We start from the raw sequence: 17,060 nt of genomic DNA on the forward strand, positions 1-17,060 counted from the left end.
TAATTTGAGACCATAGTTTCTGATTTATCTACTTATTAAGAAATTATTTTATTCATTTTACATGCCAATCAAATATCCCTCTATTCCCTCCTCCCACCCCACCACCCACCACACACAACCCACCACGAATTACCTCTTATAAGAAGGAAAGGCCTCCCATGGGGAGGTATATTATATGGTTCGAAAATAGCAAAAGAAGATCACAACCAATTTAAAAAAAAACATTTATTGTGAGCATATACAATATGTACAGTCAAGCATTACATCAAATAAACGCGCCAAGTGGTGGCAGGTAGGTCCCCAGCCTATCGTGATAGTTCCTCCCAGCACCCATCAGGTTTCTCCTCCTGTTTTCTCCAAGTGATTTTGGCACAGATGTGGTGACTTGAACAAGAGTCCCAGAGGCGGGCTTCAGCCACAGGTCTCAGGAGCCGCCTCTGCCACGTCGTAGGTATCCATTTCAGCATCCAGGGGCGCTTTCCCTTCCGACATGTATGCATCCAGTTCGGCGTCCAGCTGCTCCTTGGTCAGTACGGGGCGAGTGAGGGCACCTCTCCCTCGGCCTCCAAAAGCCCCTCTTCCACCACCAAACGCGGCCCGACCTGGGGGTGGCATCCCGCCCCCGGCCAGGGTCCTGGCGGCAGGTCCCCCACCCACTCCTCCTCCTTGGGGCACGTCTCTCTGGATGATGCCTGCGCCTCTTCCTCCATTCGCTCCCCTGGCAAGGGCACCCATGGGACGTCCTAAATGGACTTGGATGCTCCTCTCACCCAGGCGCCCCTCTAAGCTCTGCCTAGGATTTAACGCTGCCTGGACAGAGGGTCTCTTCTCCATCTGCTGGGCCAGTCTTCTGTTTCTGGCAGTCGCAAGCTGCTGCTGCTGCCTCATGGAGGCCCGGACATTCCCTGGCATTGGCTGTGGCTGTTTGTTCTTGCGCAGTTGAGCAAAACGCTCATTTAGAGACATCTGGTGGTGTGTCTTAGCACAACTCTGGGCACTGGCTGTGCCAGCCTCTTCAAATCCTGAGAATCCAGGGAGGTTAGGTGCCAGGCGGGTACGATGCGAAGCTCTCTCATCGTGGGTTGGCTATCTAGACCGGCTGGCCCTGTCCTGCCTTTCCCCTGGGCCACCAAAGCTGGCACCACCAACTCCCACCTGGTGTCCAAAGCAAAGTCCCAAGAGCTGGGGTGGAGCCTGCGGCCTCCTGCAGCTCCCTCGCAGGCAAGCAAGGGACTTTTGTGGCTTTTTCGGGAAATGGTGCCCCAACAGTGGGATTGAAGAAGGTGCTCTATTCCTAACTAGTCTTAATCAAAACCCGGAGCCAGATATCTGGGGTGAATACCGAAGGGCCAGAGAGACAAAGGAACAAGCCCTGTCACCTCCCCTACTCCACCGGTCCTCCCACTGAATGCCTGGGAGTCCTCAGTGCAAAAGGCCTGGAGTTCCTGTCTCTTCCCGCCTTATATACCCTTCTCTGCCAGGCCATGTCACTTCCTCCTTAGTGCTGGGAGTGATGATCACGTGACTCCCAAGTGCTAGGATTAAGGGTGTGCCACCACCCGGGGCTCTGTGTCTCTCCTAGACTGAGTCCATCCCCTGTGGTCTAGGGTGGCTTCGAACCCTCTCTTGAGCGCTAGGGTGAAAGGTGTGTGCCATACCGCCAGGCCCCTACGTTTAATCTAGTGGCTGGCTGTGTCCTCTGATCCTCGGGCAAGCTTTTGTTGATACACAGTATATCACCGCATTTCTGCCCCACCCCACCCCCAACGCTACCCACCCCCTCTCCATGCCCTTTTTTTGTCTTTCTTGGAGGAAAATAATAAAAGTATTCCACAACCCAACTGCAAGAAAAACTATTTATTGTGAGCATTTAAAAATGTACTGTCAAGCACTACATCAAACACGCCAAGTGGTGGTGGTTAGGTCCCCAGCCTATTGTGATAGTTCCTCCCAGCACCTGTGGAGTTTTTCCTCCTGTGGTGGCACAGACGAAATGCAGGACGTGCAGGCCCGAAGAGCAGGAGGATCTAGATACCCAAACCACGATGAGACAGCTTTGCATCATATCTTCTGGGCACCTAACCTCTCTGGATTCTCAGGTTTTGAAGATGCCTGCCCAGCCAGTGTCCAGAGTTGTGCTAAGACGTGCCACCAAGATGTCTCTAAATGAGCGTTTTGCTCATCTGCGGAAGAACAAACAGCCACGGCCGATGCCAGTCAATGTCTGGGCCTCAATGAGGTGTCAGCAGCAGCTTGCCTGTGCCAGAAACAGAAGACTGGCCCAGCAGATGGAGAAGAGACTCTCTGTCCAGGCAGCGTTAAATCCTAGGCAGAGCTTAGAGGGGTGCCTGGGTGAGAGGAGCATCCAAGTCCGTTTAGGACGTCCCATGGGTGCCCTTGCCGGAGCAGTGAATGGAGGAAGAGGCGCAGCCATCATCCAGAGACACTTGCCCCAAGGAGGAGTAGTGGGTGGGGGACCTGCCGCCAGGACCCTGCCCGGGGGCGGGATGTCACCCCCAGGTTGGGCTGTATTAAGTTGTGGAAGAGGAGCTTTTGGAAGCTGAGGCCCAGGGCGTGGCCGTGGACCTGGCTGTTGCTGAGGGAGAGGTGCCCTCACTCGCCCTGAACTGACCAAGGAGCAGCTGGACGCCGAACTGGATGCATACATGTCGGAAGGGAAAGCGAGCCTGAATGCTGAGTTGGATGCCTACATGGCAGAGGCAGCTCCTGAGACCTGTGACTGTAGCCCGCCCCTTAGACTCTTGCTCAAGTCACCACATCTGTGCCAAAATCACCTGGAGAAAACAGGAGGAGATACTGGACTGGTGCTGGGAGGAACTATTACAATAGGCTGTGACCTACCCACCACCATTTGGCGCGTTTATTTGATGTAATGTTTGACTGTACATTTGTATATCCTCACAATAAATAGCTTTTTCTTGCATTTTTGTTGTGGACTACTTTTGTTATTTTTGACCAATACTATGCACCTCCCCATGGGAGGCCTTTCCTTCCTGTAAGAGGTAATGGTTGATGGGTTCAGAGGGGGAAGCTGGAGGGGAGGGACATAGGAACAGGGGGATATTTTATTGGTATGTAAAACAATTTACATTATTTTACATTACATTACATTTATACAAATGAATAAAACAATTTCTTAATAATTAGATAACTCAGGAAGTATCGTCTAAAATTAGATAAACCAAGCCAACAGAATAATATAAATTCCTAAAAAAATGAGCGAGTCGCCGGGCAGTGGTGGCGCACGCCTTTAATCTCAGCACTCGGGAGGCAGAGCCAGGCGGATCTCTGTGAGTTTGAGGCCAGCCTGGGCTACCAAGTGAGTTCTAGGAAAGGCACAAAACTACACAGAGAAACCCTGTCTCGAAAAACAAAAAAAAAAAAAAAAAAAAAGGAAAAAAAAAAAAGAATGAGCGAGTCATGCTGTCTAGTGGAAGTCATGCTTTACTGTATATATTGTATATGCTCACAATAAATAGATTTTCTTGCATTTTGTTGTGGCCTGCCTTTGATATTTTTGATCAAAAAAAATGGAAGGGGGTGCATTTGGGGGTGGGATTAGAAATGTGGTGATATACTTTGTATCAAAAATGCTTGCCTGAGGGTCAGAAGACACAGCCAGCCACTAGATTAAATGTAGGGGCCAGGTGGTATGGCACTCACCTTTCATCCTAGCACTGGAGAGTTCAAAACCACCCTGGACCTCTTGGGATCCCATCTTTCTAGGAGAGAAAGGGAACCTCAGGTCTGTGGCACACCCTTAATCCTAGCACTTGGATGTCATGTGATCATCACTCCCAGCACTAGGAAGGTAGTGATGTGGCCGGGCAGAGAAGGGTATATAACTCAGGAAGAGACATGAACTCTATGTACTTTTCGACCTGACCCATGTGTGCTCTGTCCAGGACAGAGATGAGAGGCACAGGGCTACCTCTATTCCAGAAATACTTAACCCTAGCAAGACTACTTGGGGGACCTACCACTAGGACCCTGCCCAGGGCAAGATGTCACTCCCAGGTCAGTGTTTGATAGTTGGTGGAACAGGGTGTTCAGGATGTAGAGGCTATGGTTGTACCTGAGGGAGAGGTGCCCTCACTTGCCCTGTACTGACCAAGGAGCAAGTAGATGTCCAATTGGAAGCATACATGTTGAACACAAAAGGATGTCTGGAAAGTGAGTTGGATTGCTACATGGCACTGGCAGATCTTGAGACCTGTGACTGAAGCCTGCCTCTAAGACTCTCATTAAAGTCACCACATCTATACAAAATTAGCCTTGAGGAAACAGGAGAAGGAACCTCTGGGAATCTGGGAGAACTGTAATTAGAGTTTTCCTGCCTGGCCCACAGTCAGGACAAATCTCTCTCACCTGCCAGTCCCACAGCCACTCAGACCCAACCAAGTAAACACAGAGACTTATATTGGTTACAAACTGTATGGCCGTGGCAGGCTTCTTGCTAACTGTTCTTACAGCTTAAATTAATCCATTTCCATTAATCTATACCTTGCCACATGGTTCGTGGCTTACCAGCATCTTCACATACTGTTTCTCATCGTGGTGGCTGGCAGTGTCTCTCTGACTCAGCCTTCCACTTCCCAACTTTATTCTCCTCCTTGTCCCGCCTATACTTCCTGCCTAGCCAATGGCCAATCAGTGTTTTATTTATTGACTAATCAGCAACACATTTGCCATACAGAACATCCCACAGCAGAGAACTATCACAATAGGCTGTGTACCCACTTGCCACCAGTTGGCACAGTTAGTTAATGAGTCTATATTTTGTATATACTTATATATTGACTCTATATACTGTATATACTTATTGTTCATAATTTTTCTTGCATTTCATTATTTTAGACAAAAAAGGGGCAATGTAGTGATAAATTTTTTGTCAAATAAAGCTAGCCTGAGGATCAGAGGACAGAATCAGCCACTAGAGTAAATATAGATGCCAGGCAGTGGGGTTACACACCTTTAATTCTAACACTAGAGAGCAGAGTTCTGCCAGGGTCTCTGTGATTCAAAGCCCCCCTGCATTACTTTTGATTGATTTAGTCTAGAGAGAAACAAAGCCAGTCATTGGTGGCATACACCTTTAATTCTAGATTTCTGCTGTGGATATTGCTTTATATGCTGTGAATGTTATGCTCTAATTGGTTGATAAATAAAATGCTGATTGGTCTGTAGCCAGGCAGGAAGTATAGGTGGGATAAACAGACAAGGAGAATTCTGGGAAGAGGAAGGCTGAGTGGCTGACTGCAGCCTCCTGCCTAGGGAGCAGCATGTAATAGCACACAGGTAAAGTCACAGAATGCATGGCAACATACAGATTAAAGCTGAGTTTAAAATAAGAGCTAGTCAGTGGTAGGCCTGAGCTAATGGTTGAGCAGTTTTAATTAATATAAGTTTCTGAATAATTATTTTATAAGCAGGTGCGGGGATGAGGGGGGAAGTCCCTGGGGTTGGGCAGGACCAGAGAAAACTTCAGCTACAGATCTCTGTGAGTTCAATCCCCCTCCCCTGCCCCAGACTACATGACATTTATTCAGTCTAGGAGTGAAAACAGAGCAGGCAGTGGTTGAACACAACTTTAATCCTTGTGAGTCCCATGCTATTAATCCCATCACTAAGAAGGAGGTGATATGACTGGACAGAGTAAGGTATATAATGTGCGAGGAAACAGAAACTAAGACAGTTCTGCTGAGACCCTTTTGGATGAGGATTCAGAGGCATTCAGTCTGAGGATTCGTGGTGTTGGTGAGGTAATAGGTGGTGGGTGGGGTTTGCTCTGCTTCTTTGCTCTTTTAGCTTTTATCCCAATATCTGGTACTTTTTTTTTTTTTAAGACCATCTAAGATCAGAACAACCGATAATATCTTATTACATATGCTATTTTATTTCATCTTTTGGTAATACATATTATTTGTAAAACAGTGTGTTTCTTTATAAATATTGTTAACACATGGAATATAAAGTACTTTGATGGGCTTTACCTGCATCTTTTTTTTTTTTCTTGAAAAAAATTCACATTTATTTACTATCAAATCATGTTAAATTTTACACTGGATATTAATGATGGGCTCATTATTAACAGGTTTATATACAGGGCTTGAAAGAAGAGCAGAGCCTGGCTAAAACAATTTAAATGTCATTAGAACTTTAACATAAGATAAATACTATCCTGAACGTGCCTGATCTCGTCTTTTCCTGCATCTCAAAGCAACTCAGATCCTTCTTCCACTTCCACTGCTCATCTTCCTAACTCCTGTAGTTCCCTTTCTTCATTCATGTGTTTTCTTTTTTTTTTTTTTTTTTTTTTTTTTTTCGAGACAGGGTTTCTCTGTGTAGCTTTGCGCCTTTCCTGGAACTCGCTTTGGAGACCAGGCTGGCCTCCATTCATGTGTGTTTTAAAATGCCACTTTAGAAGAAATTCACAACACTTTTCTTTTGAGTTTGTTTAACATAATTATCTACAGTCTATTCATGACAACAACTGTCAGGTCAGATGAGACCCTCAGGCCCTGTGTTTGACCTTTACAGAGTTTGTCCTAAGGATGGCTACGAAGATCATTATACAGGACAAAGTAATACAGTATGTGATGAAAGCAAATTAAATTTGAGAACATCAATATTTTAAGTTAAATGTCATGTGTGCCTGAGCAGATCAAGTTCAACAAAGAGAGAGTTTCCCAGTAAAAACGACCGATGACATCATGGCCACAGAAGGATGAAATAAAAAGGTGGATGGTAGTGATCCCAGAAAGGCACTGAAGAGAGAGGGGATTGTCAGCTGTGCCCAGAATGCTTTCTGAGACAAGATGACTGTACAAACTAGTGGTTTGTCATGGCCATGTAGCTGTCCTAGGCCATTTCTTACAGACCAAAAAAAAAAAATCCTCATTAATAATGAAGAAGATGAACAAAGATAGCTGGATGGCACACCAATGGTATTGTCATTTGCTTCAGATTTCCCAGCATTTCGGGTCCCACAGCAGGTGGGAAACCAAAATCAGTGAAAGCCAGATGCCTACGAAAAAAGTGAATAGGTGTTTGTAGCTCGTTGTTCAACTTGATTAGGATGATCATGCTCAGGTTCTCCTCAAAGGAAATGACAAAGATGAGAAAGAACGTCACAAATAAAGGAACCTATAGTTCAGAGTGGTCAGTGACACCCACGAGAATGGAAGCATTCAAAATGGAGGGATTCCCTTTCTCCATTGAAGACCTTGAGAAAATGTCTCATAGAAACAATCACACAAACCCACTGGATTTCAGAATGGGTCATCTGTTAAATTGCAATTTTCAAGTCATAAATCCAAATCACTCTTAATGTATGAGATAAAGCAATTTAAAATGAGACACCTCCAATACTGAGCCCAGAACTAAGTTTAGACATTGTCATAATGTATACAGCATAAAATAGACGTTTTTCTTTTTGTCATGTACTGATTATAAATGAAAAACACATATCATGTGTTTAATTTATTTAAAACATCTATTAGGGGTAAATATTTAGCTTAGGGTAGTAATACTGATCTTTTAAGATGATTTTCAAGGGGCTGGAGAGATTGCTCAGTGGTTCAGAGCACTGGCTGCTCTTCTAAAGGACTTGACTTCAATTCCTAGCACCCACATGGCAGCTTATAGCTGCATGTAACCCTCACATAGACATACATGCATACAAAACACAAGTGTACATAAAAATAAAAAAATAAAAAAGATGATTTTTCACTTGAAAATATTGTCTTTGGAATACACTATTTATAAAATAATATATTGTAATGAAATATATCCATTTTTTCTCGGACTTAAAGCTTTAATTCTAATTCAGAAAATGGAACTTTACCTCAGTTAAAAGTTTTTGTTTTAATTCTCTTAACTGTAGCATCATATATCAAATGGCAATGCCATTCTTTTATTCCTTTGACTTTTAAAAATTGTATTCTTGCTGGGTGGTGGTGGTGCATGCCTTTAATCCCAGCACTCAGGAGGCAGAGCCAAGCAGATCTCTATGAGTTTGAGGCCAGCCTGGTCTACAGAGCAAGATCCAGGCAGGACAGGCACCAAAGCTATACGGAGAAACCCTGTCTCGAAAAAACAAAAAAAAAATGTATTCTTATTTTACTTTGTCTTTGTAAGCTTTAAACCATGTTTAAGAGGACTTAATGTGACAAAATTATAATTTAGATGGGTTGTAGTTCTCCTCAATCTAACAAGCAATGCACACATGGAATGTATTGATGTCCTCCATAACACCCCATCTAAAAGTTTAGCACTGAGGGTGATCATTCTGATTCTTTTTGCTTTGATGTTTATGAAGTATGTCATATAGAATTTACTGTGAATGGAGATGAGGGGACAGTCTCACATGTGGCTTAAGCTTAGCAATGACAGTGGTGAGATGGCTGTTTTCCAACTTAAACTGTCAAGAGTCCTACGGCATCCTTCTCACAGTATATATTTTCTCCATCAGTTGCTTTTGTGCTGAATGGCTTTGTTGGTTATTTTCAGTTTGAAAGCTCATAGTTTTCGGTTGTTAAATAAATGTTGGAAAATTATCACACAGGAAGCAATCCATCAGAAAAATGATCACATATGCAGAAAAGATATTATTATAATGAAGGAAAAATATTTTTACATCATACATGAAATTTTTCAGTTTTATGACTCACAAATCATTTCATTTATATCATATAATAAAATATGTATATACCACTAATAAATTGTAATTTCATTTGTACAGAAATAGCTATTACTTTATTATTTATTAATTTTATTTTATATTTGATTACACACACTACATGCATGGGTTGAAGTATCTTTAATCATTAAAGAAACTTATTTGACCACTATATAGTTCACTATCCCTTTGCTGATAAAATGTCAAATTAAATTAAATGAGAAAATGAAACCAGAGTATTTCCTGTTACTGAAGAATATTATTGTGCCAATTGTGTGACTTGTCTCTTTCCTTATCACCGTGCTTATTCTTCCCAATATCTACTGAAATTAATTTTTCCTATTGCTCTTAGGAATGTTAATGTACAATATTTGTTGGTCTGCATCTTATTCCTCTTAACATCTGCAATGATCATTTGAATAGTCACAGATGACATGATCTCATGTTTTTAGTGGCTAATGATATTTAATATATAACTATGCATTCTCCATCTGTAAATCTGTTGACACTTAGACTGTCCATATGCTAGCCACTGTGGCAAATATTTCTGCATTCAAGGGGATGTAAGCTCTTTTTCACATGTTGGAATCCTCTTGTTTGCTTGAATACACAGTAGTGGGTTTGTGGAGTTAGTGATGGTTCTATTTATTTTATTTCTCATTCATATTTGCATCACTATGGGTTGAATTCAGATTATAGTGAATGTTATACAATTTCTGTACTACTAAGCTCTATTCCAAGCCTCTCTTCAAGTTTTGAGAAACCATTACAGTGTTAATGCTAGCTGACATTGATGATAACAGTATTTGAGTTCTCTTTCTCTAGAGTCCCACCAGAAGATTATCTTTTTGAAAATAGCCATTATCACAGCAATTAATGGCATCTCATTATGGCTTGGATTTGCATTTCTTTAAGAATTAAGACCATTGAGAGTATTTTAATATATTTATTGTCAATTTGTAAACTGACAATTTTGAGAAATGAGTAATCAGAACACTAACAAATTTGCAAATTTTTTGAGCTTTTTTTTGATATAGTGAACTTAGGTTTCCTTACATGCTCTCAGGATTGAACCCTTGTTACATGTAGTTTCTAAAATATTTTATGTATTCTGTTCTTTCTTTCCTGTATAAATTGTTTATATAGTCATAATGAGACTATTAGTTTCAATATCTGTTTTATTATCTAAGTGCTTGAGTTAATTTCTGACTTCTCCACGAAATTTCTGATGTTTTTTAGTAGTTCCTCAAATTTCCTTTTTATCTAGTAGTTCCACAATGACAAGTCTTATTATACTGGACTCAACTAGCAGAAAGGCCTTTGAATTTACATAGAGATGACATTAGTTTTTCAAATTAACCATAGTCACATATTAAATGGCAAAAATACCCATTACAAGTCTTAGATTTCCTAATTTTTAAGTTAATTTAAATAATTATTTTGTTAGTGTGGAGGAAAATATTGAGGCTCATTGATCTGAGTTAAGAAAATGAAAACAGAGTCCTTTAAAAAATGCATACACACACACACACACACACACACACACACACACACACACACACTAACATTTGTTGTACAAGATTGTGTGGTTCAAAATCTAATACATATATTTACAGAAAGGAATTGATTAGATGATATTGCTTTATATGATGGACTGTTCTATAATTAAAGAATTGTATTCATGTTTGTAAGCAAAGAACCCTGTAGCTTCTCTGTCCAAGGAAATGGAGTCTCCAACAACAGTGTAGATATCAATAGTAGAGTAAAGGCCTAGAAACTTTCTGAAAAGCAGCTAGTGTAACAAGTGTTGAAAGGCTAAAGAGAAGTTGCAGTCCAATGTACAAACATAATGGGAACAGATTTTGGAGAATGAGCTGTGAATACAGTGGCTATTTTCCTTTTTTCCCAGTTTTATTCTATGGTGGCCTTCATTATTTCATGGACTGCTCACAATTAATATGAAATTTTTCCAGCAGTTGCTATGCTACAATTCAGTCATATCATAGGCACAGATAAAAGTTTGTTTTTATTAATACCCAGAAATCTGGTTCACTAAGTTAAGATTCAAGATTACATGTTAGAGTGTTGCTTTGCTCAAAAAAGGACCATTATAAATGTTACTTTACATGGAAAAAAATCTATTGGTATGAGTATAAGTATTTTCAGGTGAGGAGGTTCTGTGGATGACTGGTTCCTTCACTAATAATCACAATGAAAAGGAATGAAAAAGAGTCTGGATCAGAAAAGGCTTGTCAGTAGAAGCAGTGTTTAGAATTACAGATTTAAAAACTTGAGATGAAACAAGGTGAAAGATTATGAATGAACTCTAGGAGTTAAGAAATTCAAGGAAGGAGATCATACACTTGAATTTCTAGAAGTAATACAGACTGATAGACCAAAGAGACAGAAACAAATAAAATAATACAAAAATATATAAATCTGTCAGACTATAGCCAAAGTCTCTCTAAACCAGGAATTCCCACTGATTCATAGCCAACTTTCCTTCCACCAGTTCTTATCTAGAGACAACCAAGGCTGTGAATTGCTGGTCTGAGGTCTCTGTATTCTGAATTCTTTTGATTTGTAATGTTCCTGGATATGCACTTTCTTCCTAGATGCTGGCTATACTTCTCATGTCTTCCAATCTATCTTTGTACCAATACATATGTACACATTTAGTGCACAATATCTATTGACTTTTATAATATTTTATGTACCTTTGTGAGTATGTGATAGTTTTAAATAATAAAATAAATTTTGTCAATTAATATTTTACTCCAAATGGTACTGAAAAATTTAATTGAAGTGATATTTCATATATTGCTATCATCACAAAAATAACCATATGTAATATTTTATTCAGATTTGCAGTTATACACTTATGTTAGATTGAACCGTTGAAGTGGATTTTTCAGGAATTCTTTCAAGGCACACTTTACATCTTTGTTCCTAAAGCTGTAGATGACAGGGTTCAGCATTGGTATCACTAGGGTGTAGAACACAGAAGCCATCTTGTCAGTGTCTAAGGAGTGGTTGGTCCGTGGTTGCAGATACATGAAGAGAAGTGTGCCATAGAACACAGTGACGGCCACCATGTGGGAAGCACAGGTGGAGAAGGCTTTCTTCCTTCCTTCAGATGAACGAATCCTCAAAATTGCAAGGATAATGTTGAAATAGGATATAAGAACAATAGTCATAGAGGAAAACAAGTTTGTCCCTGAGAAGAAAAATACTACAGTTTCTGGAAGGTAAGTGTCAGAACAGGACAGGGCTAACAGAGGGACATTATCACAGTAAAAGTGGTTGATTACATTGGAAGAGCAATAAGATACAGAGAACACACAAGGTGTCACAACAAGGGCTGTGAAAAAGCTAAAGAAGTATGTGAAGGAGACCAGCAGAAGGCAGACCCGCTGAGACACTACCACCATATAAAGCAGTGGATTGCAGATGGCCACATAGCGGTCATAGGCCATCACAGCCAGCATGAAGATGTCTGCAACCATGAAAACTAAGAATCCTCCAAGCTGAGTGGCACATTCATAGTATAAGGTGGTTTTTTTACTGACTAAGAAGTTGACTAACATTTTTGGTGCAATAACAGTAGCATCTCCCAGGTTGATGACAGCCAGGTGTCTGAGGAAGAAGTACATGGGAGTTTGAAGTCTTGAGTCCACGGTGGTGAGGGTGATGATTCCCAGGTTTCCTGCTGCTGTCAGCATGTAGATGACCAGGAAGACAAAGAAAAGTGGTATCTGCAGTTCTGGACGTTGGGATAACCCCATGAGTATGAACTCAGTGACATGAGTGAGATTCCCAGAAGCCATTTATACTGCTATGTGCATCTTCTAATTGATAGAAAACAAAAATACTAAGAGATTATTGACATTATTATCTATATTAGGTAATATATAATTAAATGTTTCATTGAGGGTCACTGTATTTAAAATAACCACAGTTATTAACATCAAAGTTTAGTTATTTCTTGCCTGATTTGTTTTAACCCGGAAATAAAACTTTGTCAGAAGTTAATGGGTGTCTAGAACAGTTTGCATTTTTTATTCACTTTATTTCTTTGCTATGATTCCAAGAATTACTTCAGTCTAAGCTACCTATGTATTAATATGTAGATACACACACACACACACACACACACTCACACACACTCCTGATTTACTCAGCAAGCAGCTGAGGGGTTGAGTAGATTGTAGACTGACTTCAGAACATTTGTTTCTTAGGTTCCACTGTTCAGAGTATCCTTCCCTGATTTCTCCTCTGGTTTTCTGCTTCAGTTGCCCTCACGGAGGTCTAGCTCTTGATTTTCCTTTATGTTAGTTAGAATCATCCTAGGAGTCTCAGTCCTTTTTACGTATTTATTTCTTTTTCCAAGTACTGTGACTTCTCATTATTCAAATTTTATCATTTGCTTCTGGTATCTCTTTCTATATTTGATTTCTGGTTACTCACATTCCATATACATTATGTTTATTTCTCTTAACATGTTTTACATATTTTTTTCAGTACAGAATCTCACTTAACATCCTAGTCTGGCTTCTAAAATGAAATCCTCACCTTCTCCCACACAATCCTGGTCCAGATTGTAGGCATGTGCAACCACACTTAATAATTTTACATTTTATATAATATTATTATATATACTATTTTAAATAATATGTAATATTATTTATATACAATTATATTTTAATTGTTTTCTGTTAGTGAAATACAGAACATAAGATATTGCTTTCATTTGTATATCACATAATCTTTCCATGGAATTATGTCAAGAAGTTTCTTGCATGTGTCTTACTACTCAACAGGATCATGCTGAAATATGTTTCCATGTATTTAACATTTAATGAGACAACTGATTAAAGTTAATTGAGAATATGGGTAAAACAAGTGCTAATGGTACAGTCTTTTAACTTATGACTTTGTGGTTTTTCTTATTTTGTCTTACAAGTTTTATAGATTATTTGTTGTTTATCTACTTATTTTATATAAATTCAAAACTACATGTGATATATTTAGAAATAAATGATATGATTCAAATGTATATATTTATATGCAAAATAAATCTTATTTGTTGTCGCTCTTCTACATTTGAAAATTTCAAATGCTTTCTCTCTATTAATTATCAACAATCAATTGGTTCTATGAAAGACCTTTGAACATGAAATATATATATGATAAAATTATAGCTTTGTATTCTGAAAAATTTAAGAAATGTAGAGCAGATTACAAAATAATATAAAAAAGATGAGTTGAGCATGTCCCAACTCAGAGTAGTGATAGATGTTTGAATATGTGGAAATGTGATTACAATATTGTACAGTTACCTTGTACATTTATTGAAATTTACTATTGTACTCATAACTATGCACAAATATCATGTGTCAATAAACATTATATGTTTTTAATGCTATGTCACATAATATCACACAACATATGTAATAATAGAAAACACAATATAAACCTGGGATGTTCATTTAATATATATGTAATTTATTCAATCCACCAATTCTACATCTGAAAGGTTGTTGTGTCTATGCTGCCCTGCTTCTCCTTTATTTCTTGTGAAATACCATTTTGTCTCCATAAATATTCTTGCTTTGTTAGGAGGCTACCTTGTGCTTGATGTCATTGTGACTAAACTTACATTAAGGAGACTATTTCTTGTCTAGTTGTTACACATAGAAATCAGGACATTATTCATTTTGACAAAAATGCAGAAGATACTTTTATTTTAACAATAAGAATCAAGGACACTAAGCAACAGCTGATTGTCTTTTTATAAGAATTCATGCAATTTCCTTTTGGAGTTTTACTACTTATATATGTTTAATATTCTTATTTACTACAAGTTTCTTCAAGTACTGAAGAAATTACTAAAGACATGGCTAAGAACATCATCATTGTCATAAGTATATATTGTTGAAATTAGTATATTGAAGAACAGAAAAAGACTCTATTTTTATTCTAAACAATATCTTGCTTATTTAAGCATTTCTACCAGAATAAAGTATTTTATATTTTATATTTGTGCAAATTAAATTTTATTATAAATATTTAATTGACAAAACTACACAAAATCTCAATAGCTAAACATTTAAAAATAAATAACGTTAATCATGTTACTGTACCATATCATCTCCTAAGGTATCAGGATGTGATTAAGAAATGAAACTTTAAATCTGCATAATTTATTTCTGAGATTTCAAGAATTTGTTCTTCTGGGTCCCCAATATGTATTTGGTTTTTTTCACTCCATTAAAAGAAGAAGATCTGCTTGCCTCTGCCTCCCAAGTGCTGGGATTAAAGGCATGTGCTGCCACTACTTGGCTTGTTTATGGGAATTTTCAAGGTTTAGTAAAATAATATAAAGAATAAAAAACTTCAAAACTTTAAATCTAAATTATACTCTGAATATATATATATATATATATATATATATATATATATATATATATATATATATAATCTCAAAATATCTATGGATGACAATTATTTAAAAATAATCAATACCATCAATTATCAATTACAGACAAATAAAAATCATGAGATATAATCCTAGTGCAATAAAAAGGCTATGTTCAAACACACACACATGTACACACACACACACACACTCACAAGCATTTTGGTGAGAATAATCAATAAGAAGAATGAAAACACATTCCATGGAATGTAGCTTAGTATAGGCTTTGTGGATAACTGTATGTTTCTTCAAGATATTGTGAGTGTGCTATGGGGCTCAATGGCAAAGCACTTGTTTTGCATGCAAGATCTCATTCATTAAACTTTAAAGTAATTTCTATTTCATGTGATTTGCCAAAGAAGAAAATTCACTATTGTATTTTTCTCAAATAAGCATGTGAAATTGCCTCCTACGTATTTATATTTGTACCCAAAGACAATTGTGACTTTGAGCTTGGGGCCCAAAATCTGCTTTTTTCATTGAGTAGCAATGTGCAGACTCATATGGTCCCTTTGCTGAGAATAAATAACTGTTCACTCTACACTTTTTAAAATAATTCACAAGAAAGAGTTGATGTTAAAATTTAAATGTTACCTCAAATTCTGAAGGAATGAGTCAATAAATCTGCAGTATACATAAAATGTTAGGCCAACAGTTTATTACCAATGGCATAATCCTATGTCTAAAAACAAGATACAAGTCTTTGTACACAAAAGACTAACATTCTACTATTTTGTTAAACCCAGAGTTCTTGGAATTTGGCTTATACATTCTCAGAAATGTATTGTCTGTGAAAAAACTGAATGCCTTTGTATATCTTCAAAAAGTTTATTGGAACAAAAAGACTAACTGTTAGCACTAGAAAATCTTTAAGTTTTGTAGTTTCTCACACTTGATTATCCAAAATAAAAATAGTGAATAAAAAAAGTGAAAACAAAATCAGTAATGTTGTAAGTATTTCCTGGAAAAAATTGAGCTATGTACAGAGATACTTTAGACACTTCCTGACTTCATGTTCTAAGGCAGATAAAAGCTCCCTGTACCCTATGAAAAAATATACCTCTTCAATAATGACTTTTTTGTGAATAAACATCCTTTTTTTAAATTTATCAACAAATATATTGGGTATTATTAAGGTCTATCAACATCACTGTAGAACTGATGCTTAAATTTTAAGGAAAATGAAAATTCCAGCTTGACTATAATATGTTTTAAAAGACACTTGGACTCTTCTTCTAGACTAATAATAAATAAAATATTTGGTATAACCAACCTTCATGGAGCGATGAACTAGAACTTACCACCAACATTTTCATTTTAAGATGAGCGAAGAGTTTTGCATTTGTCCTGTCCCTGAAGACTTCCTCAGTGAAATCTATTTACTTGTTTCCTAAAGTCCCTGAACACAAAAAAAAATAAATTTCCCAAGTAAACTATTGATTCCAGAGGGAAAGGCAAATGGTGAGCTCATTAGTCAAGTCCCCATCCAACTTTTCACAGAAAGTGAGATGTGAAGTTTGCCCATGGCTGCTCTCAGATGATTGTGTTAGAAGGTAGATGAAATGATTGTGGCATCTTATTTTTCTTGTGTCTCCTATGCTATGACTTGCTACAACAAGTTAATTTAGAAATAATGAAAGTCCCACAGGGAAGAGATTTGACTGTTAAAAATGGTAGCCCATTTAGCTTTCTTGTGTAAGTTGTCTTGGGCAGTGTCTCATCACAGCAATAGAAATGTAATTAAGCAATCCTCTTGTTTGGAAATTTTATTTTTGCAAGCAATATAAATTAGATGATGAAAATAGTTCAATTTTGACTTTTCATCTTTTTCAAATTATTTTTAGTAAGCATATCCAATAATAGGTTTAATCATGGTATATT

The 17,060-nt window shown here is 38.1% G+C and overlaps 1 protein-coding gene and 3 pseudogenes across 1 annotated transcript; 1 reads left to right on the forward strand and 3 right to left on the reverse strand.

The window, feature by feature from the left end:
• Positions 1-411: 411 nt before the first annotated feature.
• LOC128100886 (chromatin target of PRMT1 protein-like) lies at positions 412-1,076 on the reverse strand (annotated as a pseudogene).
• Positions 1,077-2,045: 969 nt separating this feature from the next.
• On the forward strand, positions 2,046-2,894 carry LOC128100887 (chromatin target of PRMT1 protein-like; annotated as a pseudogene).
• A 3,641-nt stretch (positions 2,895-6,535) lies between these two features.
• On the reverse strand, positions 6,536-7,239 carry LOC128102042 (olfactory receptor 8K3-like; annotated as a pseudogene).
• Positions 7,240-11,580: 4,341 nt separating this feature from the next.
• Positions 11,581-12,528, reverse strand: LOC128100888 (olfactory receptor 8J3-like). The gene has a single exon (XM_052723635.1). It carries the CDS (start codon positions 12,526-12,528, stop codon positions 11,581-11,583), a length of 948 nt encoding a protein of 315 aa, XP_052579595.1.
• Positions 12,529-17,060: the final 4,532 nt, after the last annotated feature.

The sequence above is a fragment of the Peromyscus californicus genome, unplaced genomic scaffold (genome assembly GCF_007827085.1).
Source record: "Peromyscus californicus insignis strain IS unplaced genomic scaffold, ASM782708v3 Scaffold_7__1_contigs__length_154581171, whole genome shotgun sequence".
Classification (NCBI taxonomy): Eukaryota; Metazoa; Chordata; class Mammalia; order Rodentia; family Cricetidae; genus Peromyscus; species Peromyscus californicus.

Bases quoted from the DNA above. Each gene is read 5' to 3' on its own strand.
- LOC128100888 (XM_052723635.1), bottom strand. From the start codon at position 12,528: ATGGCTTCTGGGAATCTCACTCATGTCACTGAGTTCATACTCATGGGG.